Raw genomic sequence first — 24,693 nt, 5'->3', positions numbered from 1 at the left:
GGAGTCCCTGTCAAACCTAGGTGTCCCACATTCCAGGTGAGTGTCCTAATCCCTTATTGGCTATAAAGGGGACACCATCAACTCCTTCTCCTCAGTTTTGTGACTGGCCACACATCCTTCCTCAGCTGCCAACAGTAAAGAAGTTCTGATTCAGTGTAAATACCTGCCCACCATCCTCTCTGCTGCAGCAGCAGCAGCAGACTGCTCAAGGTGGGGAGAGGCAAAGCAGACCAGTTCATAGTTCTCCGAGCTGTTGCCAAAAGGATCTTTTGCTGCTTCCCTCAGCACCCGTAGTGGTGGTACTCCTGAAACAACTGCTGTAGTGGTGCCTCCTGGTGGTGATGGTGTTTGAACAACCATGGGGACAATGGCTTCAGCTACCATTTCTCTTGGTCTGTTTTTCAACTGGACTCCTGCCTCCCTGTTCCCCGCTGAGAAGAAGAAACCCATGGTATTTTTGAATTTGTGGTCTAGCTATGTTGCCATCCAGTAGTGTGCCTTCTCCCTGTTTTCTCGAAGACCGCAATTTCCCAGAAGAGCAGACAGCATGACTCACGTGAGGAATTGCTCAGTGCTGTTACTCTGTTCTTGGGAAGAGGCTCTTCATGGGTGTCAGTTTTCTCTCCAGCAGGCATAGCAAGGGAATTACTTGGCTGATTCCCTCACATCAGATAGTGTGGAGTGCTGTCAACTGAAGGTGCAGATGCTGTTAGTGCTGCTGCTAGCCTTTCTGCGGCTGGTCACCCAGTGGGCTGTAATGTACATGTAGTCAGTTGTCTGACCAGTGGTACACATGTCAGCGCTCAGGCATACCCTCCCACCTTCAGTTACCCAGCCCGTGCTATACTGGACTTATCCCAGTAGCACAGAGAGCTGGCACTGCCTTTTTATCATAGGCATCTGTCACCTGGTGACAACTTCAGCCACAAAACATCTGAAGCCCTCACCTTCCATGTTGAAGAAAGGTACCATGTCCACCAGCCTCACATGATCTGTGACCAGTGTCATGGCCTTAGGGTCATTGTGATTATATCTTCGCCGCCCCCTCCCCCCCCCCCATAACACTCCACTGTGGTCTGAGTGATGTTGCTGTACTTAGCTGATGAAATCATGGCAAGCATTGATGGTGTCATCCTCTGCTCTGTAGTAGACTCCGGTACCTGTTTGCTTTTCTCCTGAGATAACTTCTTGCAGCTCATTTGCTTTGTGATGTGTCGATGTGAGTGACTCCGCATTTCTGATGTCCCCAGAAATTTCAGGTCATGGCTCCAACTGTTCCTACATCCGCATAGTTGCCAAATGGCACTGGTACTGACCGCAACGTCAACTTTGAAATGTTGCCAAACCCAGGAGGATGTCTATTTAATGTGTTTTCCAGGAGGGGTTGGAAGATTGTATTTACATGGGCTGGAGGACAGTTCCTTCTGAGAGAAATGCAGTACACCAAAACCATATCCAGCAGAGATGGGAGAAAGTGACCATCCCCCCATCTAGGAGCTATGATTAACAAACTGCATCCTTTCCAGAACTGAAGTAGTAGTGGAGAACTTTTTTAGAAGGAGCTGATGGTGTCCGGGCAGTAGCTTGCTGAGGGGTCAGTCTTGGGATCAGAATTTGGAGTAACTGGTGCTGTGCTAATCACAGCTTCGTCCTCCTCACTATTATCATTATCTCCTGCTCCCTGACTGATCATTGGTGCCCCAAGGAAATATTGCTCTCTAAAGGGGCGGCCAAAGTGGTGCCTGCTGACTACTGTTCTTTATGGTCTAGTTCACTCACTTCACTTCCTGCTGTTCATGCTGCTAAGCTTCTGCAGCTGCTTCTCTAATGAGCAAGCCAGAAGTGGTCTTTCTTTTGCCCACCCTAAAATACTCCATGGAAGAACGCTGTTTCTGTGCCACCTCACTCTGCAGTCTTGTAGTTTCACTGATGGAGCTGTGAAATGGGGACTCTGGGAGGGATGGTGCAAACTGGGATTTCCCCCCCTCAGATAATTGCTTTAAAGTCCCTCTTTACAACTTGCAGAACAGGTAGGAGGGGAGCAGTCAGGCTTCATGAGGTGAAATCAATCAATTAATCATTAATCAGCAATGGCAGCTGCAAGGGTGAGGCAGACAGTACCTGATATGCTGGGGGGCTCCTGTCCTGACAGTCCTCAGCCTGCTATGTTTCTTTCAGAGAGAATAAGATGTATCAGTCTGCCTTCAGCTTCAAACAGACAAAGATATAATCATGAGACTAAGTCTTCCTCTAAATCTACTTCAAAGAGGTTGTATTTACTTGTAAACAAGCCAATCAGCTCTGTCCATGAGGACTTAGTATGTTCTAAATCCCAGAGACGTGACAAGAAAGCCCATAAGCATTGAGCTCCATCAGTACAAGACCGAGTTGCATTGGTGCTATCATCACTGGCTCCTCTAAAACCCCAGGATCCATCAGCATTTATAAAGTTCGATCACCGTCAACTTGGAGTAGCTCCCTCCTCACTGGATCCAGTGGCTCAAACAAGCAGAGCCCCTCCCACACCAGGAATCCATTGCTGTCCCACAGCACAGTTTCACTCTCTTGGATCTGGAATCCCCTCCTCCACTGGGTCTCTCCATTTCCAGGAAGCTAACATCATCTCTGAGGGAATTAACCACTGGAAGGAATTTATCACCTATCCCATACGCAGAATACACCTTCCTTCCAATGGCACTGACTGTACTTCCCCTATCCTACATGTCATCCACCACCCAAAAGACCTGGACCCATTTGAGACCAAACTCTACATCATCTCTCTTGAAGCTGCTGGTACCCCATGCCCTGGGGCCCTCTTGTTGATTCCTCCTACTGGCCATATTGGGGACCTGGGGACTAGTACTCCCCTGCAGAGTCAATCCAATTTACCAGAGTCACCCTTTGCCTCCCCTCTAAGGGGATGTTCAAATCTGCTCCCAGATCCAGCAGAAGAGGAGGAAGAACATTACACTGCAGATCCAGCAGTCCTTCTGGAACCAGCAAGGCTGCCATCATCATCCCCCAGACAAAGCAGTGACTTCTACATCTCCTTCCGCCTCCAGTCCCCCTTCTCCAGCACCCCACCTTCCCCGCCCCCACACCAGTGGTTTAAGGCAGTTTCAGGACTTTCTCTGCAGAATTGCTGGAGAGCTTCAGATTCCTCTCAAGAAGATCCAGGACTCCCAGCATAAATTTTTAGATATCATCCCAACACCTGGATCCAACAGAATCTCCCCATTAATGAAGCCATACTGGAGCCAGCTAGGACAGTTTGGCATACCCTTGCCACCCATAATCCCACCCCCAAAAAAGTGGAGAAACGCTATTATGTGCCAGCCAAAGGAGTGGAATTTCTGTTTTCTCACCCTACTCCCAACTCACTAGTGGTCCATCCAGCTTCTGAATGTGCTTAACCACAATATCTGTGGTTTACTCCTATCAATAAAAAGGGGAAATGCCTGGATATGGTGGGGAGAAAGGTCTTCCCATCACTCAGCCTCCAGTTCAGGATAGCCAATTAACACGCACTAATGGCTAAATATGATTTCCTGAGCTACGTCTATTTTGCAGAGTTTACTGACAGCCTTCCGCAGCACGACAGAGCTCGTTTTCAATCTCTGATAGACAAGGGCAAACTGATAGCCAGGACTGCTCTCCAATCTGCAGGCCACTGATACCTCCTCTAGAGCTATGGCTTCTGCCATTGTCATGTGCAGGGAGTCATGGCTCCATGTGTCAGGCTCCCTAGGGAGATCCAGAATAACACTGAGGACTTTCCCTCTTGAACCAGAAGACAGAGTCCCTCCATGCCTTTAAGGACTCCAGAGCTACCCTCTTCTCACTGGGGATATATATTCCTGTCCCTAAGAGTAAGTTCCACTGCCCATCAGTCAGATCTAGACATATGGCTCAGCAGTTTTTTTTACATCAGAGGCCCTATGAACCACCACGGAAGAGACAGAGATTCAAAAGTCCTGTTTCCCTATACCCTCTGCAACAGACTCTGCATCCCAACCTCAGTCCCTGGCTTTACATTATTCAGGGTTTGCATCAGGTGTATATCAGTCTGAGAAGCCGTAAAGATCTTCCCTATTTCATACAGGCTAATAGAGTCCTCCAGTTATCTTCTGAGTCTCTTTCTTACATTCACTTCTGGCAGTTGGCCTCACTGAGCCTCTCATTGCACTGGACAAGTTGCAATGAAATTACGCTTATAAATTTACAACTTTAACATTTCTGTCATTACACCTTCCTTGCCTGAAAATGGGCCTCCAGGGTGCCAAGGCAAACAAAAACAAACCACTGTTTGACACCTTGTCAGTCTTGCCCTGAGGGGAAACAGTTCCCCAAACTGGAAACACAGTTCAAAATACACCTCCAATCTAGGGCTGGGCAGCAACAGCAGCAGGATGGCTGCTGCATTCCTGAGAGATTTATATTCAGCAAAGGGCTGGAACCATTTGAATTAATCTTCTTTCCACCCAGAGCATGGCCAGTGCATAATTTCCATGTACATTCTGGGAGGAGGAAGGCTGTGAAAGAGACAAGCTTGACCCTTCATTTCCCCCTCCTCCTCTCAGGACTCAGGTTGCTTTTCCCTTAGCCGGTCTCATCAAACATCCTCCCCACTAAAACATGGGACAGAGTTGGGCATTTTAATACCAGCATTAAATGATATTTTTGGTAGAGAAGGAACTTCTGCCTCCTGTGTCGAGCATTTCACTATTATATGTTCTATATTCTCCATGTATTTACTTAGCTCAACCACAGCCATACTTATTCTTTAGTAGTTTTCTTCTTGGGTTACGTTATTTTCTTAACTTTTTCAAGGTCAGATAAAAATGGTAGTAAGATGGCTCCATTTCTCTACAACTTACTGTACTGTGTTTCAGTAGGCCATGATGATCTTGGCACATGAGGAAATAATGCTCTTCCAGTATCAAATTGCTAGATATACTCTAATATATGTCGAGAGAGAGAGATAAGGTTTTAGTGGGTAGCCATTACTCCACAGGGTTGAAAGATGAAATGACTTTTGGCTGTTATGATCGAATCTGCAGACTGAAAGCATTACTGGACGTTGGCCATTTTCTATTAAAAGAGAAACAGTGTTCAGTATAACCTACTAATCCCATTTACTTTAATTCTTCTTTTCTTTTTTTTAAATGATGTTAGTCTTTCTTGACCTTCTGCACCTGAGGACAGGTCTACACTAGAAGCGCTACACTGGCGCAGCTACACTGCTGTAGCGTGTCTGGTGAAGGAGCTCTATGCCGACGGGCGAGTACTCGCCCATCTGCACAATTACTCCACCTCCGTGAAAGACAGTAGCTATGTCAGCAGGACAGCGTCTCCTGCTATATAGAGCTGGTGTGGACAGTGCTTAGGTCGCTGTAACTTGTGTTGCTCGGGGGAGGAGCGGGTTCACACCCCTGAGCGACATAAGTTAGACTGACTTAAGTGGTAGTGCAGACCTGTCCTCAGAGGCAGATTTTTCTTTTCTTTCTGAGCTGTGGCAGTGGGTACTGAAAGCTTCTCCCTAATGACCCATATTACAGCTCTCATAGCAGTTTGGCAACACTGCACCAATCGTGCAGGGGAAGTATGAACCTGACCCAAAACCCATTAAAGTCAATGGGAGCCTTCAATTGTTTTCACTGGGGTTTGGATCAATCCATAAAAGAGCTCTGAACTCAAGAACCACTGCCATGGAAAGACAAAAAATTGGAAGGGGCAGGTGAGTTATGGGAAGGAAGGTAGACGTATTTTTTTAAAGAGAGAGCTAGAGGGAGGAATAGGCAGTCATTCCACGAGGGAGTAGTTCTGCAGGAAAGATATGGATTCAGAAATAGGAAAACACAATCAATTAGCTAATACATGAGTATGTGAATCTTGCTAACATAATGATATTTTGAAGAAATCCCCTTACATGTTAACACTTACATTTGAGCTAAATTCTGTCTTTGAGTTTATTTAAGTGGGAGAGCAGATTTAATTTATTTTCTCACTTAATTACCACATACTCTTTCAATATGTGTCAATATACAACTTGTGTCTGCAGGCCAATTGGGCCCGATAGGTAGGTTCTGTTCATCCATTTCTATGAATGATGTGTGACTAGCCATATAAGCTGATGGTAGCAATATTAACTTAAGTATGTTCCTACTCATAAAACAAATATAGTGTTTGGAAATTCACATTTGTGCTCATACAAAGAGAGTAAATGTTTTATAACAGAATATTTTGAATATTTACAGCTCAACTAAAATAGGGACATTTTTTCTTTGTCAAAGAGAGAAGGATCATTTAGCCTCCTAGTGTTTTGACTCATAGGAATTCACATTTAAAAAAGAGAAGAAAAGAAACAGTAGTAGTTAATCATTCCATGATTGGCATATTCAAACTTCTTTTCCCCATTATGAGAGCAAGTGTCTTTATTACACTCACTGTCTCATGATTATGTCATGAGCTCTAAGCATCATGTCTTCCAGGAACTCTGAAGCTAAGAAGTGAATGGGGAATTCATGAGTTGACTCTACTGCTTTTGTATTTGTTAAATTTGAAAAAAAAATACTCCAGTGGTTTAAAAATATACAGAGTGTGACAATGTTTCTGACTCTCCACCATGCCACAAGTAATGGCCTAATTGTGCCCCAGTTTACAACCCATTCAATCTCTTTGACTTCAGTGAGATTTTGCCAGGTAAGTCAGGGCAGAATTTGACTATGAGAGTTAAACACTCAGTCATATTCCTGGCAAAGTCTAATAATGTTCAAAATATTCTTATTCATCACAGAACCTGGGAAGTTTTCCTTTTAAAATCTTCCACTCTTGAAGCCTCTGATCCTGCCTGCCTGCCTACCATAAACTGCCTGTTGCTGTGCTTTCACCCTTACTGGCTTTTCCCAATATCAGTGTCAGCATCACTCTTCACATAAGCTTTTGTTTATTCGTTATCAAGTTAAGATGCTGCCAATCTCTGTTGCAATGTACTTATGCTGAGAGCAACAGAGTGAGTTTGAACAAACAGCCAACACTCAATAGTGCTGACTAGCAGAGTGACAGCTGTAGAAGCCATATATTTTTCTTTATTCTTTTCTCAAAGAATTTTTTTGACTTTTTAAAAAGTTGTGACAGGGGTGGTGGAATGGTGCACAAGTATGTTTGTGTCAGGGATACCTGACAGAGGAAAGTTGATAGTACTATATATAGAAAGTAGTTTCCAAATTACTGTAGGCGTGTATCAAGATGTTGTGAAGTTCAAGTGTGTTTCAAACTAATATTTAATTGTGCATGATGTGCAGTATACCCATTTCAAGATGCCACTACACAATGCAACATCTTATGTAATAAATATGTTTTGAAAAAAATAGAGACCTATTTGTTATGCTATCCATAGAATGACCTTATTTAGAAAACTCACCTAATTCCACAGAGCAGGAAATAAGTCAACATTATATGTCCAATATTTATGCACTATAGCTGTTCATTGTAGGGTTTTATTTCCATTACTAGCAATCAGCCAGTATACGTGGTGGTATTTTTCTATTGGATCACTGGAACCTACTACTGAGAAGTAGAAATGCCCTACATATATAAAATAAACATAAGTTCAGTTATATAAACCAGAGTTCTGTGAGGTGAAATCTAGATTTGCTTCCTCTCACCTAGGCTTGTGGTAGAGAAGACAGAACTATTTCAAATACCAATGTGGTTCGCATTAGCTATGTCTAAACTTACGACAGTGTGTAGAATACAGACGCCGAGCATGGATATAAATAACAGTGTAGGTGGTGAGGCACTGCTTAGTGAGTAGAAACATGCCAGAATCTTAGGGTATAAACCCTACATGGCTCTTTATATGACCAAGCATGTGTATTATCCTGCTGTTTTCCCACTGCTGGAGCCTTTCCTGGTCACAGAGAAAGGCTCCAGCAGTGGGGAAAGGCTCTGGCTGTGGGGAGGCAGTGCCTTTCACTGCCACGTATGGCTGCACATCACAGTATGGACACAGCCTGCTTTTCACTGTGTTGTGTTTCTACATATACTATCCACACCACTGCCAGTGTATACAAGGACTAGGAATTGTATCTCTGTAGTTTCTCTTTAATATTTGCCCTGTTAGCAATTAAAGGCATGCATTTGCTGCTGTGAATGGAGCACATGGAACAGTTAATTTGTGTCTAAAGATACTTCATATCTGTCCACCGTTTGCTTCTTCTAGTTAAAGGTGGTAGTAGACTATCCATTTAGCTGGATAGTACCTGTCCATATTGCTTTTCAGCATTTCAACCTTAAAATATAAAACAAAAAAAACCCTCTTTTTCAAGGGCACTGCATTAGTCAAAGGAGACATATATGTGTCTCTGAAAGAAAAAAAATTGCAAAATAGATATACAAAAATCCACTGTAAACTTGAATTTCTCATATGAATTGTAGATGTTGGGGTGCTCAATAAATCTTCTGGGTATCAAGAAAAAGAAGGACCCCAGTCAACCACTTTCTACTTTTTATGTAATAGGAGGCATAGTAATTATGTAGATGGTTTATGATGATCTATAGGCAACTGTACTGACTATTACCAGCTAAAGATTTGTGGAGTTTCTCTTTCAGGCAAATTTTATATAAGGTATAATATGTAGCTGTACTTTACAGCCAACCTGCTACTACCAAGGCTAAGTCAAGCATTTACTTCACATTCTTTAATGTTGTACTGTAAGCCAAGTCAGAATCTGCTGAGGCTCTAGCTCTTTTCCTAAATTAGCTAATATGGGAGGGTGCAGGAGACATAGCTGATGAACAGAGAGTTAATTTAAATTCAGTTTTCCCTTCCCTTTGCACAGAGGTTCAATGTGCACATGTGTCATAGACATAATTTGTCTTTTGGGTAGAAATGAAAGTATCTGTGGGAAGGCATGGATCCGTACCCCAGGGCTTTAGAATTGTGTTTAACTGTCAGAGCCAGGCTGTCTTATGGACCTAGCTGGAGATCACTCTGGGTGGGGCTCAATCTATAAAGAGGCCATGTCGCTTTGGGATTTGCCTTGAGGAGGAGGAGAAGAAGGAGGATTATAATGTTACACTTATTTTGCTCTCTGATGGTGGTGGCTGTTATTATGATAGCATCTAAAGGATCAAATCCAAGATCAGTACAATGCCATTGCACAAGCCCATAGTAGGACATAGTCCCTGCCCTGAAGAGCTTACAGTCAATATACAAGACAGTGAGACAAGGAAATGTGACTATTCTTATCCCCACTTTGCAGAGGGAACTGAAGCACAGATGGATTAAATGACTTGCTCATAAGCATGTACAATGTTTGTGGCAGCAACTGAACCCAGTTATCTTGAGTTCCTGTCCAGTGCCTTGACACTATTTCAAGGCATTACCTATGTTTGTTTCTGCAGACAATGGTGGAAAAAGCAGACTGATAAAGATAAGACACCTGATTCTCCACTGCCTTGCACCAGCTGTCACCATCCACATTAGGACAGCAAGGCTACCATTCTGATCTGGTAGTATTTATATCTCCTTTGCACAGTTGTCAATGGCTACAAAAGGTGCTAGGCAGTGGAGCCTTATATCCAGGATGTAAGACATTAGAATGATATTAGAGGGACAGTCTCAAAACTATGTCTGTGACAGTTTTGTGTCTACTTTTTTAAGATGCTGGACTTCCATGCATTTTTCTTGGTTATCTTAGAAGGAAGAATTCTTAACTGCCATGGCAGAAAATGGGTATTTGCCACTCGTTTGGGTTTGTGTGAAAGGTCACCTAAATTCTCCCCCTGGGAGAAGGTGAGAGAAAGACAAAACCACATGTGACAGTTATTAGTCACGTCACTTAATGCACTAGTGCATTACACTGAGATATTACAGTAGTAAGGACAGTATAAGAACCTATATAGAATTAAGTAGAATCTAAAATATAGGCAGTATATTTGCCACAAACTTTCAGAGCAAGAGATTATCATGCATGTAGAAGGAGGAAAGCTTGTTTTTGATTTTGTAAACTGATATATATAAAAAGAAACAGCACAAGTTAAACCCAGTTAATTCTTTGCTATTATAAACTTTAGATTGCATTTGATTATTGTCTTTGCCTGAATTTTTTTTCTAGTGTGTTTAGTGTTTACTTAAAATTCATTTTAAAATGCAATTTGATTAGTAGATATCAGGTTACTCTGTGTGTGTGAGAGAGAGAGAAAAATACACTATTCAGTGAAAAGCTGACAGGCTGTTTATTTATATCAGGTCCTGAAACTAATATGAACTTGACAAGCAGGGAAGATCCCACCACATCAGAAATTGGATCAGAAACCCAAGACAAAAATGCAAACAACCATGGAACTCAATCATCTAATCCACTGTCCAGTTCCGTAACTGCTGAAAATGGAAATTCAGTCTCAAATGGTAAGTATCCAAAAACATCCTAACATAAAATTGCTTAAGTGGTTTTCTGAATGAGTTTTTTTAAGATATAGTCAAACTCTAGAATGTTTTGAGTTGCAAAATATCAATCAAAAGCTGGCTTAACTTTGTATTTATGAGTTGGTAAGCCTGTCTCCAATAATAACTGAGCGTGAATGACACAGAATTGCCTTTGTCGAGGAATTTGTAGTTAGCTCACTAGCTCATATAAGTGGGCTGGGCAACTGAGAATTCATATTTCTGATCTTCTAATCAATTTAAAGTGGATTGAAAATGGAAAATATACGGTACTCTTCTCTTGGTACAGATTTTCCTGCTAATGAAAGCTGAGTAACGTGTGGTTGTAAGTGGCACTGAAGAAACAATACAAATTTACAAGCACCTAGGCAGTAACAGCCAGGTCCTCCAAGGCACTAATTGCTCCAAAACTCATTGATTTTAATCTATTTAGGACTTGTCTACACACAAAAGTTGTACTTGATAGTTAAATCAGTACAACCCCCTTAGTGTGGACACAGTTATATCAGTATAAAAGTGCTTATACCAGTATAGCCCATTCCCATATGGAAAAGGGAACATACTATACCACTGTAGGGCACCTCTATGCCGGTATAACTGAATGCACACTGGAAGTTATATCAGTATAAATATTTCAGGAAAAGATCACACCCTGTGCCAAAATAGTTATACTGGTACAAAATCTATGTGTGGACTGGGCTTTAGATTCTTATCTAGCTAGGGCTTTAGTAGTATTTTCTAATAGCCTGAAGGGATTGCTTAATATTGACAGTTAAGAAATGAAGTCACATTTTATATATTAAATTTACATGCATAAAGAGTTTATAAAGGGTTAATAAATTATTAAGAGTTTCTCTCGTAAATAGCTAATCAGTTGTTACAGAATCTAACAAGCCAAGAGTTTTCTTGTAGCCATTTATAATTTCTATTGATGGGTTATAACCATCAATAACTCATACTACTCACATTGGTAACATGCTTATAACATCTATTAATAATTTATCAACTCTTTTAAAATTATTAATAAATAGAACTTTACTATACAGTGTATAGACCAGTGTATAGACCAGAAAAGGGTAATGATTAGAGCGGATTGGGAATTTTCCAAGCAACTGTTTCGTTCGTTCAAAAATGCTGATTTGCTGAAACTGAAAATTTTTGCAGAAACAGATCAGTTTTGACAGAATGTTAATCAGGAGAGATGTGGAAGCTCCAAGCTCTAGAGCAGGGACATGAGCATGGGTTTCCCGCATCCTATGTGAGTACCCTAACCCCTAATCCACAGAGTCAATCTCTAGCATTCTGATCCAATGAATACTTGATTATATATACAAGGTGGAGCAGCTCCAACAGGAGAGAATGAGAGAGAGACCCATCCCACCAGAGAATAGCCCGTGGGCTTATGACACTTACCTGGGAGGTGGGATACACATATTTAAATCTCTGCTCTAGATCAGTGATGAGTGCCCAAGTTATTGGCTATTACAGGGTGCAATGGGTGGGCCTCTCTTTCTGATTTTTCATGAAAAAAATGGAAAGGTCTTTTGTTCCATACTGGAATGAAACCAAATTCCAAAACCTTATTTTTTTTTACAAAACAAAATCCTTGTTTTCCAGCCAGCCCTAGTAATGATGGTTACATCAGTTAACAAATTGAAAAACCTCTGGAGCACTTTGGAAGAAGGATTAAAGGAATCCATGATTCCAAAGATGATCTATTTTTTTTTAAAGTAGAAAAGTCCTTCAGTTATGACAGCTTAGCTTCTTAAATGTTTTAAAGTCTGTCTTTGCTTGGGTATCTTTAGAGAATGATGACATTTGAGAACATGCCCATAAGATTTATCCCATTTTAAAGTATGGACTTACTCTTTTCTTTTACTGCTCATCAAACTCTGCTAACTTTGTGGAATATTTGGCATGAAATGCACTGTTAAATATATGATATTCAGATGATAAAACTACCAAGTACTGAGATGTAGCAGCAGTATGATTTCCATTGATAGAAGTAGAAATCCAGATTAATACATTACTCATTTAAGCAAATACTGAAGCAATTTCTTAAATAAAATCTTGTCCTTTGCTGTCATGAAGAGTGAGGTGACCGTACCACTCCTCTGAAGCATGTAGTATAATAAAAGAATTTAAAGTTATTATACTCAAAAGAACAATCATTTTGCAAGACTATAATCTTACTTATGAAATAATCTGATGAATTCTTTAGAGAACCATTACTAAGCAGCTAAAAAGTTGACCGGCACAACCTCCTAACAGACAAATGCTGTATCACATTCAGAAGCTAAGTTGAATTAGTATGGAATTTTAATGGAAGTTTTTCATTTTTATATATTGTAATCCTCTTCCTCCTTAGTTTGTCCTCCTTCAGTGTTTGCAGTAACAGCATGGAAAAGCAGTGTGCCACAACAGAACTGTGACATTTCCTGAAGCACTATCCCTCCAGACCTACCATAGTTCTTAGTTTAACAGGAAGAACCACATAAGTCTTTCTAAAACACACAGACAATAAGCAGAAATTCCATCTAGCACTTTATGGCCTACAGCTGAAAAGTGCCAGGTCCTAACAATAAAAAAGCAGAGTTCATGGAAGAAAGCACTCAAGTACTGAAGAGTGGGCTAATATATCCAGGATCTTGATAAACTCCAGTGTATGGACTTGATGGACTCTCAGTGTGTGGAAATTTTCTGTTCATCCCTTCCAAATATTAAGTAAAATGTGATAGAAGAGAGCTGGAAATAACAAATTAAGAAAAATGATTAACTATAACCACTATGAAATTATCTGACTATACTGGATGGGGACATACAGGTCTTTTTGTGAACTTGAGAGACAAATCCCCAAACTATGTTGCAGTCTGCTCCACCACTGGCCCTAGGAACAGGCCCCTCTGATGGCTTGTCTTTGCTGCAGAGCTAACTTGAGTTATAACACAAGTGTCACCCCTAATTCAAGTCCTAGCCACACACAAAACACATTAACTCAAGTGTAGTGGTGGTGTTAATTCAAGTTGGTGGCTCATCAGTCAGTGTAGGCAAGCATTCAAATTAGCACAATTCATCAGCTGCTGACACAACCAATCTGTGCTGCTATCATAGGTTGTAGTTTTATTTTGCAGTGTGGCCACTCTTGAGGTACGCTAGCTTGAGAGAAGTTAACTCAAGTGTAGATAACTTGAGTTAACTCTGCAGTGAAGACATAGCCTAAGCTAAACAATACCTTGTCATTTCAAGTATTAATTTCCAACCAGGATTCAGTGGCAGCTCCAGAGGTTGCTTATTTAGGCCTGCTCTACACTTAAAGGATTTGCCAACATAGCTGTGTGATTAGGAGTGTGAAAAAAAACCACATCTCTAACTGACGTTACTATGCTAGCAAAAGCCCTACTGTAAACTCAGTTATATCAGCTAAGATGTCTTTTTTTGCCAGCACAGCTCATTTTATTCAGTAAACTGGTAAAAGCTATAACAGCAAAAGCACTCTTTTGCTGCTATAAGCTGCATCTCTACTAGCGGGGTTTACCAGTATGGCTATAAGAAAAAACCCTTTCCAGTGGCGTCAAGGCCTTAGAATCAATGCCATATGACAGGGGGTCTCTACCTTTTTTGAATCACACTCTCCTCTAACCTTTTTTTTTTTTTTACTTGGAACACCCTCCCCAAAATGGGACTTCCCAATGTAATCTAGATGAACCAGGGCCATTAATACATTGATTCCAATAAAGGGGATTCTACTTTAAATAAATCACTCCTTTGATCCTGCTGTCTAACTGTGAACATGCTAGGAAACCTTTTAAAAGCACATACTTTAATATCCCCAATGTTTTCAGGGAAGTATTTCTCAATTTCATCATTGAAGAGTGCTAATGAGCATTGCAACTGTGAATACCAGCTCGTAACATCACTGGCTGAAATTTGGCCGAGGCACCCCTCCATTAAGAAGGAGAGGTGACTGGGCTAAATTTGAATCAGTGGCATTTTGATCTTGTAAGTGAGTGAGAGAGAAGGCTGCACTGCCCTAGAAAGTTTAATGTGACCCCCGCTTTTCCCTGGTTGAGAAACGCTGGCATAGAAGAAGGCTGTGTTGAGAGAGAAAAGAGAGCTATACTAACCAGGAAACTAGTGCAAGGAAGTCTCAGGAAATATAGGAGCCAACCTGTATAGGTTATACTTCTGGGTTTCATATTTTTGAATTTAGTGCCTGTCAAAGTGTTTGGAAGGAAACAAAGCTGGATGCTTTTGTGAAACTGGTGTTAATTTGGGTTAAACCAGAAGCTCCTCAATAAAACCCAACCCAGCGACCATGATTTGTGCTCAAACCTGATCCTCTGGTTTAAGCAACTTTTGTTGTAATGGTTGTGCCCCTGCTAAACTGATATTTCCAACTTTGTGATGAATTAAGCAAAGGTCTTATTCAGTGCACAGCTGTGGTGTCCTAATATTTACCCAAGTGTATGTAAAGGAAACCTTTTAGAATGTAATCTACAACTCCATTTATCTTTCCAAACTCCACCAGCTCTCTGCTTTCCATGTCCATGCTGACGTACTTCTTTGAACTTCAGTGTACATGGAAACTGTGCTTATTTGATAAGACATCTTATCTAAGTACCTTACATAGAAATAAACAGATGAATCACTGATGCCTGGGACTTAGATCAAGGCTATCCTTTAACAGTGTCCTAGTGTGGAAGGATATACTACAATATTATTTAAAAAAAAAATAACAGTAGTGGCTAAGAAAATATTTTTAGTTTATTTTGATGATGTTCTTGAATGACACCAGTATTTCACATTAGTTCTTACAGCGCCCACTCAAAATAGCATTATACATTAAAAGAATGTGGATGATTCTTTAATGAGATGGACTGAGATAAATCAGGAGTAACTCCCCTTAAATCTCTGAAGAGGCCTCAGTATAGAACTGGTGTGATATCAACATAGAGTATAGAATATTAGCTAATTTTTTAAAAAAAATTCTGATAATTTATCAATTACCTCTGTTTCACAAAAATTAATATCCACATACAAAACTGTTGTTTTTCATCTGTTTAAAAAAATCACCTCTGATGATTGGACAAGTAGACGTTTGCAAGACAGCACGGTTCCCGGGTCATATACACAAGCAAAACACTCAATGCACTACAAGTTCTCATTTTAGTTTATGCTTTATTACATTTTGGACCTCTGATTATTTCTCTAAATATTTCATGCATTTTATGTACAATACACAAACATTTGCAAAGAGTGCAGTGTACAAACATCATTTAGAGCTTGATTCTGAAGGAAAGGATGTTCTTATGGTGAAGACACTGGATCGGGGCTCAGGAGATCAAGGTGCTAGAAGTAGCCCAACTCTTCCACAGACTTCCTACATGAGCTTGGGAAATTCACTTAGAGCCAGGTCTTGGCCCTCTGCTCTGTCCCCTTTGCACTGTTCCAGTGGCACAAAGGGGATGGAAAATTGTTCTAAAAGGGAACCAGGGATAGGGGCGGCTGTAAACATTTCGCTGCCCCAAGCACGGCGTCATGCCGCGGGGGACACTCTGCCGGTCGCCAGTCCCGCGGCTCCGGTGGACCTCCCGCAGGCGTGCCTGCGGAGGGTCCGCTGGTCCTGCGGCTCTACCGAAGCCGCACGGGACCAGCAGACCCTCCGCAGGCACGCCTGCGGGAGGTCCACCGGAGCCGCCTGCCGCCCTCCCGACAACCGTCAGAGCGCCCCCCGCGGCATGCCGCCCCAAGCACGCGCTTGGCATGCTGGGGTCTGGAGCCGCCCCGACCAGGGATTCCTCTGACATTGGGAGAATCCCTGGCTGGTGTAAAAGCAGCATAATCTATAATGTAAGCTTTTCCAGAATCATTGTTCTCTCTGTAAAGTGGCACATACACCAACAGTAGCTGATAAGTAATAACAATAATTTATCTCTTGGAAAATTTCAGTAAGCCTGGGTATAGTAATATGTCATCATATTTATGTCTTCTATACTTATTTAGTAAAAAATGTCAAGCGTTTTCAATCTCTGGCTGAAAGTCTGGCACTATATAAATGTCAGGCTATAAATTAGTATTATTCTGCTTTAGGTTTACCAGAGGAAAATGAATATTCAAGACTGTCAGCCAGCACTACAGCGAGCTCATCAAATCAAAGGCACAGGGAGAGCCACACTAGTCAGGTAAATATTTAGAGATGGTCTAATATACATTGCTGAGATGAATAAGAATGCTCACAGAGACTGCATACTGAAATCATTCTCTATTCACATGTTTGTGTTGGCTTTGAAACATACAGGTTTCCCTTAAATTATTCTCTTTATGTTAAGCCAAATACAATTATGAGTGTACTTTTCAAGTTTTTTCATTGTGGAAATGATCTTCCTGGAGGTTTCTAATGCCACAATTCAAAGTTTATATCTCTTTATATTGCTGGTTTGTAAGGGCATAAATTTTCAGGAAGGCAATCTGACTCAGCAACCTGTGGGGAAGAGGACACTGATCTCTCCCAAAATGTTCAGAGTCGCACCAGAAAGACCTGAATTTTAATCAGCTTCATTAGAAGAAATGAATAATTATATAGGTCTCTTCATGCAAAAGTATTGAAGTCACTGAAAATATCATTAGGTACAAAAGGAGTATAAATATTGCACCTTAGTTACTTTGAAATTTGTGTCTAATTAATGGAACTTAATATAAAGTATTACCAACATAAAATTAACTCTAGAGTACATTAAGTAAAACAAATGTGGGGGAGGAATGGAGAACTTGGAGTAATCTATTTTCTTCATTCTTTTCTTCAGTATTTTATACAAAATCTGAAACACTTTGCATTCCAGTTATTCAATTCTATTCAGGCATTAGGCCTTCCAGCCATTATTTTTACTTTATTTAACAGATATAATTAGTGTTTTCCATTTGTAATCCTGTCAGGAGTCTACCCTCACTTGAAACTGGGCGGTTTCAAAGTGAGGACCCGCATGTCTTCCCCCCCACCCCAAAATCCTAGGGTAGGTCTCCTTCAGGCTGCCACCACTCGGTCGATTACGTGGGCCGAGACACCCCTATATTCCCCCTCCCACTCCCCTTTCCAGAGACGTTCCCTGGGGAAATACAGATCCACTCATCGGAGGGAAACCTCCCCCCCTCTCTCTCTCCTAGCCACTGGAAAGAGATACCTGATTCAACTGTTTGAATCAAACCCAGGAGGAACTATCTCCCCCCTCCCTTCTCTGCCCAGAGATAAGCCTGTCTCACCACCGAGAGAGTGTCTTCGCCCCTCCCCCTATCCACAGTAGAAGGGATTTAATCAAGTCTTTATAGAAAGAATTTATTAAAAGGAAAACAAGAAAATACAGAATCTCTATGAGCCCAAGCTGGACACTCATAGGGTATAACCTTGCTAAGTTTTGGAGAGAATCCTCTCCCTTTCTCAGTACACAAAACAGCAGAATAAGAATAATCAATAACAAACACACAGAATTGCAAGCATAGGATTATTAGGTGAGGACACAACGTATCTTTCTAATACTCACTATCTTGACTAGAAGAAATTAGTTCAGAAAGGTGGAAACTTGTAGACTTGATTAAAACATCTGGACCCTTGTAACTCCAGACGGCTAAAGACACAGACCCCCCCAAACAGAGGGAAAAGTTCCCTCCTAGGAGTTTCAAATTCTCTTCCCTGATTGGTCCTCAGGTCAGATGCCCACCAGGTACTATGCTTTAACCCTTTACTAACTATTCATGACAAATCCTCATATGTTTCATCCTGTCTTAAAAAAAATAGAATTGTGAGCCATGGTTTATTTGAGACTAAAAATCTTGCTGCAACTGCCAAATGAAGTCCAAGGGGGAAATATGTTAGAGCAGAGAGGAGTTTCCTCATCAGTAAGATCTAATTAGACGATGCAAGTTTCAAAATGTTGTACTAGAAGGTAAGGGATGTGCTTTGTCTAAATGTATAAGATTCTTATTGTTAGTTGTTGTTTTTTTTAATTTATTTTTGGCTATCCAAAACAACAAAGGTGAAATCCAGGCCCAGCATGGGTGGCCGGTAGAGCCCTCCTTAAGGGAGGCTAGCCCCCAGCTCTGCCTCTTCCCCCCAGCTGGAGCCCCGAGGCCACCTGCCCTTCCCCTGCAGCCGAGGCCACAAATCCTCACCTGCCCGAAGGAGCCCCACACTAGCCAGAGGCCCGAGCACCCTCCCTCCGACCCTGCCCTTGGCCAGAAGAGTTTTGGGCTAGCCGAAGCCCCGATCCTCTCCCCCACCCCCTGCTGACCCGGAGGTGCCCCGGGCCAGGTGCAGCTCTGTTGCACCTCCCCTCCCCAGACCCCAAGCCACTGCAGGGAAAAGCCTCTCAGCAGGCTGCCTTTGGGGGCTACACAGCTCCTCCCGCAACACCTGACTGGGACCTTTCCCTTACCGACGGGCTGCTCAGCACCTTATTCCTCTTTCTACCCTCCCCTTTCCACACTTCAGTCACTCCTCAAAGTCACACCCTCACAAACTCAGCCAAGGTCTCTTGAGAGCCGCAGCTTCTCAGGCCCACAGATCCTTTGCACTTCCTGTAAACAAAAACACTAAAAATCAAGGAACTCACCAGTTAAAGCAATGTTTACATCCACACCAAAGACAGATGCCTTGCCACCCAAATATCATAAACTTGAACATACTCTCAGAAGTCTTGTCTCCAAAATAAATTTAATTTCATGTTCTCAAAACTCAGACCTACAAGTGCAATCTTAAATACAACTCCAGTAAGATGAAGATATCTTACCTCTACCACAGAAAGTGGGCTTGCATTTTATGCTTTTCCAATACAATCTGTTCTAATGAATGCATGCATCCCAAAATGTCGCTACAGTTTTGCTACCAAGAAAAGAACGCCTGAAAGAAATCTGTGTTCATTTTTTTTTCAGCAGAGAGATGTGAAAATCCACATAGTGAAAAGCATTCCTCATTATGAGTATGCTATGAAATGTATTTGACAATGATTTGTTTTAATTATAATTGGCATTTCTTATCACACTCGTTGTGACAGGAGCAATATGAGAGCCTAGGGTAAGTCATTTTACCATGCTTCACTTCATTAGCCTCACTTTAGCACTTAGCAGCAATTCTTTTACAGACATGTAATCAGACAAAGATTGTTGCACAGATCTTTAAAGATCCTAATTGCTATATAGGAAGAGGCATACATAGGACTGAAACCGAGTCTTTGGATTCCTTGGCAGATGCTCTGTCATTTCAACTAAAGGAAACTGGTTCATTAGCCTGTGGGGTCTTTTTATACTTACGCTTTTTTTATATCTTACTGAGAATTGCTTATAGAGGTGAGAAGAGTTAATTTCACTTATGCCACACAATCTCATGACTCTGATATATTACAGATGATATTATGTTAATGTGGCTCATGGTACATTCTACACTCAAAGCAACAAAAACACACACATACACACATTAAAGAGCAAATTTCAGTCCATTTCCAGGAGCATAACACGTATAGCACCAGTGGCTTTTAATTTTAAACAGTAATGAAGTTTTCATATATTTCAGAATTAGCACCAAATATCCCATAGAATTAAAATCAGTTACTCCGATGATTATCCCTAGAGCTGGTTGACAATTTTTGACAAAAACTGTTTTAACTGAACAATAGGGTTTTGACAATAATTTCATTTTCATCCAAATATTTTGGATTTTGTCAAAAATTTAAAATGAAAAATGTTGACAGGCCATTTCACATTTAAGAATTGTCGGAAAAATCCCACTCTCTCTCTCACTGGAAAAGAGGGAATAAAATTAAAAATAGGAGTGGAATTTTTCCCACCAAAAGGAAATGAATTTCAAAGTGAAATTTTGTTTCAAAATGTTTTATCAAAAAACATTTTCTTCAAAAGAAATGAAAAATCTTTCTTTAAAAAAAAAACCTCACAAAACATACTTACCTTTTTTCAGCCAGCACTAGTTAACTCTTTACTGCCCTTTTACAGTTCTGTGACTGCATGGTCATAAGTTTCCAGGTTCAGTAGAATATATACATAGCAAGTGGATGCCCGACAAAAACAAATGGCTCATGACTTTGCACTGGGTGTGGTGCTGTAGCATTAATCTCATCCTTCTTACCAGGGCCGGCTCTTGGTTTTTTGCCACCCCAAGCCAAAAAAAAAAAAGAAAAGAAAAGAAAAAAACGGCTAGAGTGTTGCCGCCGAAGCGAAAAGAAAAAAGCTGTCATGCTGCCGCCGAAGCAAAGGTGCTACCCCAAAGGGCCGGAAGGCCGCCCCTGGAGAAGTTCCGCCCAAGCACATGCTTGGGAGGCTGGTGCCTAGAGCCAGCCCTGCTTCTTGCGTCCCTAAACAATATGGCGGGCTGAACTGGGTGTCATAGATCTGAGGATCAGTGATCCAAAGGAGAGGCCAGTAACAGACTGGTGAGAACGTGTTCCACGTGGGTGAATCTACTCAGATACTATGTCTTTTTTTAAAAATATGTGTTAATGCACAAGCATGAAGATTTTTTCCCTAATTGGGGATTCCAGATTCCATTTATTCTAAGCTTTTATTTAATAGAAAAGCTTTCTAGCCCATTCTGTTGCAAAGATACGCCTTCAAAATGTAAACTAGAGCTGTACAGTAAAGCTACTCTTGAAGGAAATTATTTTTTCATTATATCCAAGTCTGTCATTCCAATAAAAGTTTTCCTGTGCTCAAGCTCTTCAGAAGGCAGGACCAGATCTATCAGTCACAGAAAGGAGATCTGCCTCTCCCTTCTAGGTAAAACCCTAATTTCCTTCTGGAAAAACCCTAATTGTTCTGCCTCTTGGCAGCTTCAACATGCAACTCCAGACTCTGCTGTTCTGAGACAGAGCATTGGAATCTCTTCCTTTCTCAGACTTAACCTAAAATTTCTTTATCTTAACCTATTCTCCTTTTCAAGTGAATTCTTGGTAGACCACTGGGCCTTTCAGTGGTGCTTGGCTGCACAGTATACAACTCCCATTGTACTCTAGGCACCTAGGTAAGGGGCTAAGAAGCTCTTCAAAACGGAGGAGAAAGCCAGAAGATGCCTCCTCTTCTCAGTTATCTTACGGCCTTATTTAGATGGGAAATGTTGCTGCCTCTGCGATAACATAATATGGAGGACCAGCCCTGCACAGAGCAGCAGCATGATCAGGGGAATGCAAAGGTGAGATTTATGTATTCTTTTCAGTTTAGTCACATTCCAGGAACTGGTCCCAAAGCATAGTTATTTAAATGTTAACATTATTAAGCACAGGGAATCTAAGAAACAAACACTCAGAGTGGGAGAGCTTCAACAGGAGATCCCCTCATAGGAAGTTGGCTGGGCTTTTGGATATAAGGAGTCCACTGCTACCTCCTGTCCGTGAATGGTGCCTAAGTTCCCCTGTGAATCTAGCTCAAAAAAACAAAATAGTTAGCTTTGATAATGTCGAAATGGTTCATTTTAACATTTCTGAATGTTTTTCATTTCATTCAAAACAATTAGCCAAAATCGACATGAATTCACAAAATGTTTCAGTCAACCTGGATCTGCATTTTTCTGCCAAAAAAACCAAAGTTTCATCCAAAAAGTTTTGCCAAGTACTACCAGGTACTCTGTATTAAATGAAGGTGGGCTGGCCTTTCTGATTTTTTCCCCTATATAATTGTGAATTGTTTGTCTGTATTTTTAACACAGTTGTTATTACCATTTTCCACCCTGGTGTGTGGCTTGGGAGATGAAGAGAAAGAGACATGGTGGAGATGAAAGAGCAGTTTCCACAGCCTTATGTGGGCATCAAAAAGCAGCATGGACAGTCTGTAAAGCAGATGAGGGGGACAACTTGGAGATAAAGAACAGATGGAAAGTGAAGGGCAGGGCAAAAGAAACGGGGAAATAACAGTGGGGATAAGCTGGGAACCAAACAAAGGATGACTCAAACAAAGTGGCAAACAGACTGAGAAGGAAGGCAAAAAAGAGATGTGGGGATATGGATAAGAAGATTAGGAAAGAAGAAAAGGAGGAAGAGAGACAGAGCAAGAATAATAAAAAAGAGATCAGGGAGAGAAAACAAAGGGGAGTTTAAAATGACAGAAAAGGGAAAGTGTATAGGGATAAATGAGAAAATAAGGAGACTGAAGGACAGAGAGAGACAAAGAAATGGAATCAGCAAGATGTTTCACATAATTCTGAGGTGAGTATGTCTTGCCTTTATTTTTGGTATACATTCCTGGAAGACAAATGGGATATAAAAGAATTTTATAATATACCTAGTATGCATATATTTATAATATGACTTACTATGCAAATTAGATCTCAACCCAGTTGTTACCCAGGGTTATTTGAACCCAAAGCTATGGTAACCAGTCCCTGTTTTCCAGGCAGTGTCAGGAAATAAATCAGTGGGGGACACAGCACCTCCATCTGATAAATGATTGCTTACACCCCAAAATCCCTTTTTATTGAGTCTAAAGCACACGTCAAAACCTAGCAATAGTCTAGAATCACCCCAAATAGATATAGGTACCCAAGGTCTGAGGCGGTATCTAGTGATTCAGCAGCACAGTTCAGTGGCCAGCCTTTCTCCTAACCACTGGGGAGTTAGGTGTCAGTCTCCTAGCTCATAGAAATCCTCTTGAACTTCTCCCAAGTGCACACACTCACTAAACTCTTTTATAGGTAACTCAAACAAAGCACTCATACTAACTTTTAATAGGTTTGGGTTTCCCTAGCAACAACAAAGAACTCTTAATTTCTACTTATCGGCAAAGCAGCTTTGAGCAAGAAACTTACAAACACAGGCACCCAGACTCAAGCTCAGCTATTCACATCCCCCCACCCCACCTCCTTCTCATGAATCTGTCCTTGTTAGTAACACATGGCAGCTGCCATTGTTCCATCTGCCTAAGCCAAGGCCAGATTGGCTGCGAGTTATGTCAAATCCAATTCTCTCATAACACAGAGGCTCCTAGAAATGTGCCACAAAGTTTGGGTGCTCCACCATAGCGGGGAAAAAGTAAAAGAATTTCCACCAAAAGCTGTGAAACCTCTTTTGGAGATTGGTTTAAGCCTAGAGTAGTGATTCACTTGACATCAGTGAGTGCTGAGGGTACTTAGCAGTTTCCAGTATTGGATCCATAGTGATACATTAAATAAAACAGCCATTAGTAGCCAACCAGCCTCCTACATAGAATAATGTCTGGGAAGTGTACATCCTACCACGAGATTTTAGAGTACCCCTTTCTGAAATGTCTGGTTCTGCTGTCACCAGGGCTTAAGGCAGTGAGGTCAATAATGATGGCTGTTTTTTCACCAATTTCTGAATTAGAGAATCAACACACCTACTCTTCTATTTAAATAATAAATAAACCCTCACCGCACTGTTTGGTATATTGCAGTAAAAAAGCAGCCAACATCTGACAATGAAAAATGGCAAAACATATTTTCACATTTGTTAAGAATGTATTTATTGTTTCATTATAGCTTAAGCCATAGTTCTTATTTTGTGAAATCTTATTGCTTCCAGCAGTCTATCCTCTCAGAAAGAACTGCATATTAATTACAGTTTCCAGGGCTCTGTTTGTTCATACTTGATTTAATATTTGTTGTCAATCACTTCTTTTTGTTGAATGTTCAGAAGTTAAAAAAAATTAATCCTGGATACTGCTGTGAGTTGTTACCCTTAGCCTGTTGTCACTACTCTAAATGGCTCTAAAATTCATTATTAACGTCTGTCATGTTCAACCATTAGCTGGCAGAAATCTTTGATCATCTTTGAAGAAAAATGTGGCAATCGAGCAAGTCTAGTCTTTAATAAAAAAATCACTAACACCTTTATAGACATACAACATCCAAGAGATGACATATAATACCCTATATATCATTGATCTGAATCGAGAACTACCATAAATTGTTTTCAAGTTTGTTATTTTGACAGTAACGGCAAAGAAATCTTTTTGTAATCTCACACCCAGACAAAAATGAAGAATTATAACACACTATAACTTTAGTTCTTATCAGGCTTTTCAGACAAAAATATATTGCAAAAGGCTTCATAGAGTTAAATAAGGCAGAGTTATGTTATATATGAATCAGTGGTGTACACGCATCATGGGAAATGTCATGACTATTAAGCAACAACTGCTACATCCTTTAACAGAGAAAGCTCTGCACTTTCCAGTGCTTGACTCTTCTTGTCCTCACGTTCAGCGAGTGGAATTGTGGTTTTGCTGACGGGACG

At 41.0% G+C, this 24,693-nt stretch overlaps 1 protein-coding gene across 1 annotated transcript in view; it reads left to right on the top strand.

Moving 5' to 3' along the window:
• Positions 1-24,693, top strand: part of MYO16 (myosin XVI) — a 459,803-nt gene that overhangs the window by 420,566 nt on the left and 14,544 nt on the right. Inside the window, exons 34-35 of the mRNA XM_045008050.1 lie at positions 10,256-10,414; positions 16,541-16,632. Of these exons, the coding sequence (XP_044863985.1) occupies positions 10,256-10,414; positions 16,541-16,632 (251 nt within the window). The remainder of the gene's footprint in view (positions 1-10,255; positions 10,415-16,540; positions 16,633-24,693) is intronic.

This window comes from Mauremys mutica, chromosome 1 (assembly GCF_020497125.1).
Source record: "Mauremys mutica isolate MM-2020 ecotype Southern chromosome 1, ASM2049712v1, whole genome shotgun sequence".
NCBI lineage: Eukaryota > Metazoa > Chordata > Testudines > Geoemydidae > Mauremys > Mauremys mutica.
This window is presented reverse-complemented; position numbering and strand designations above follow the sequence as displayed.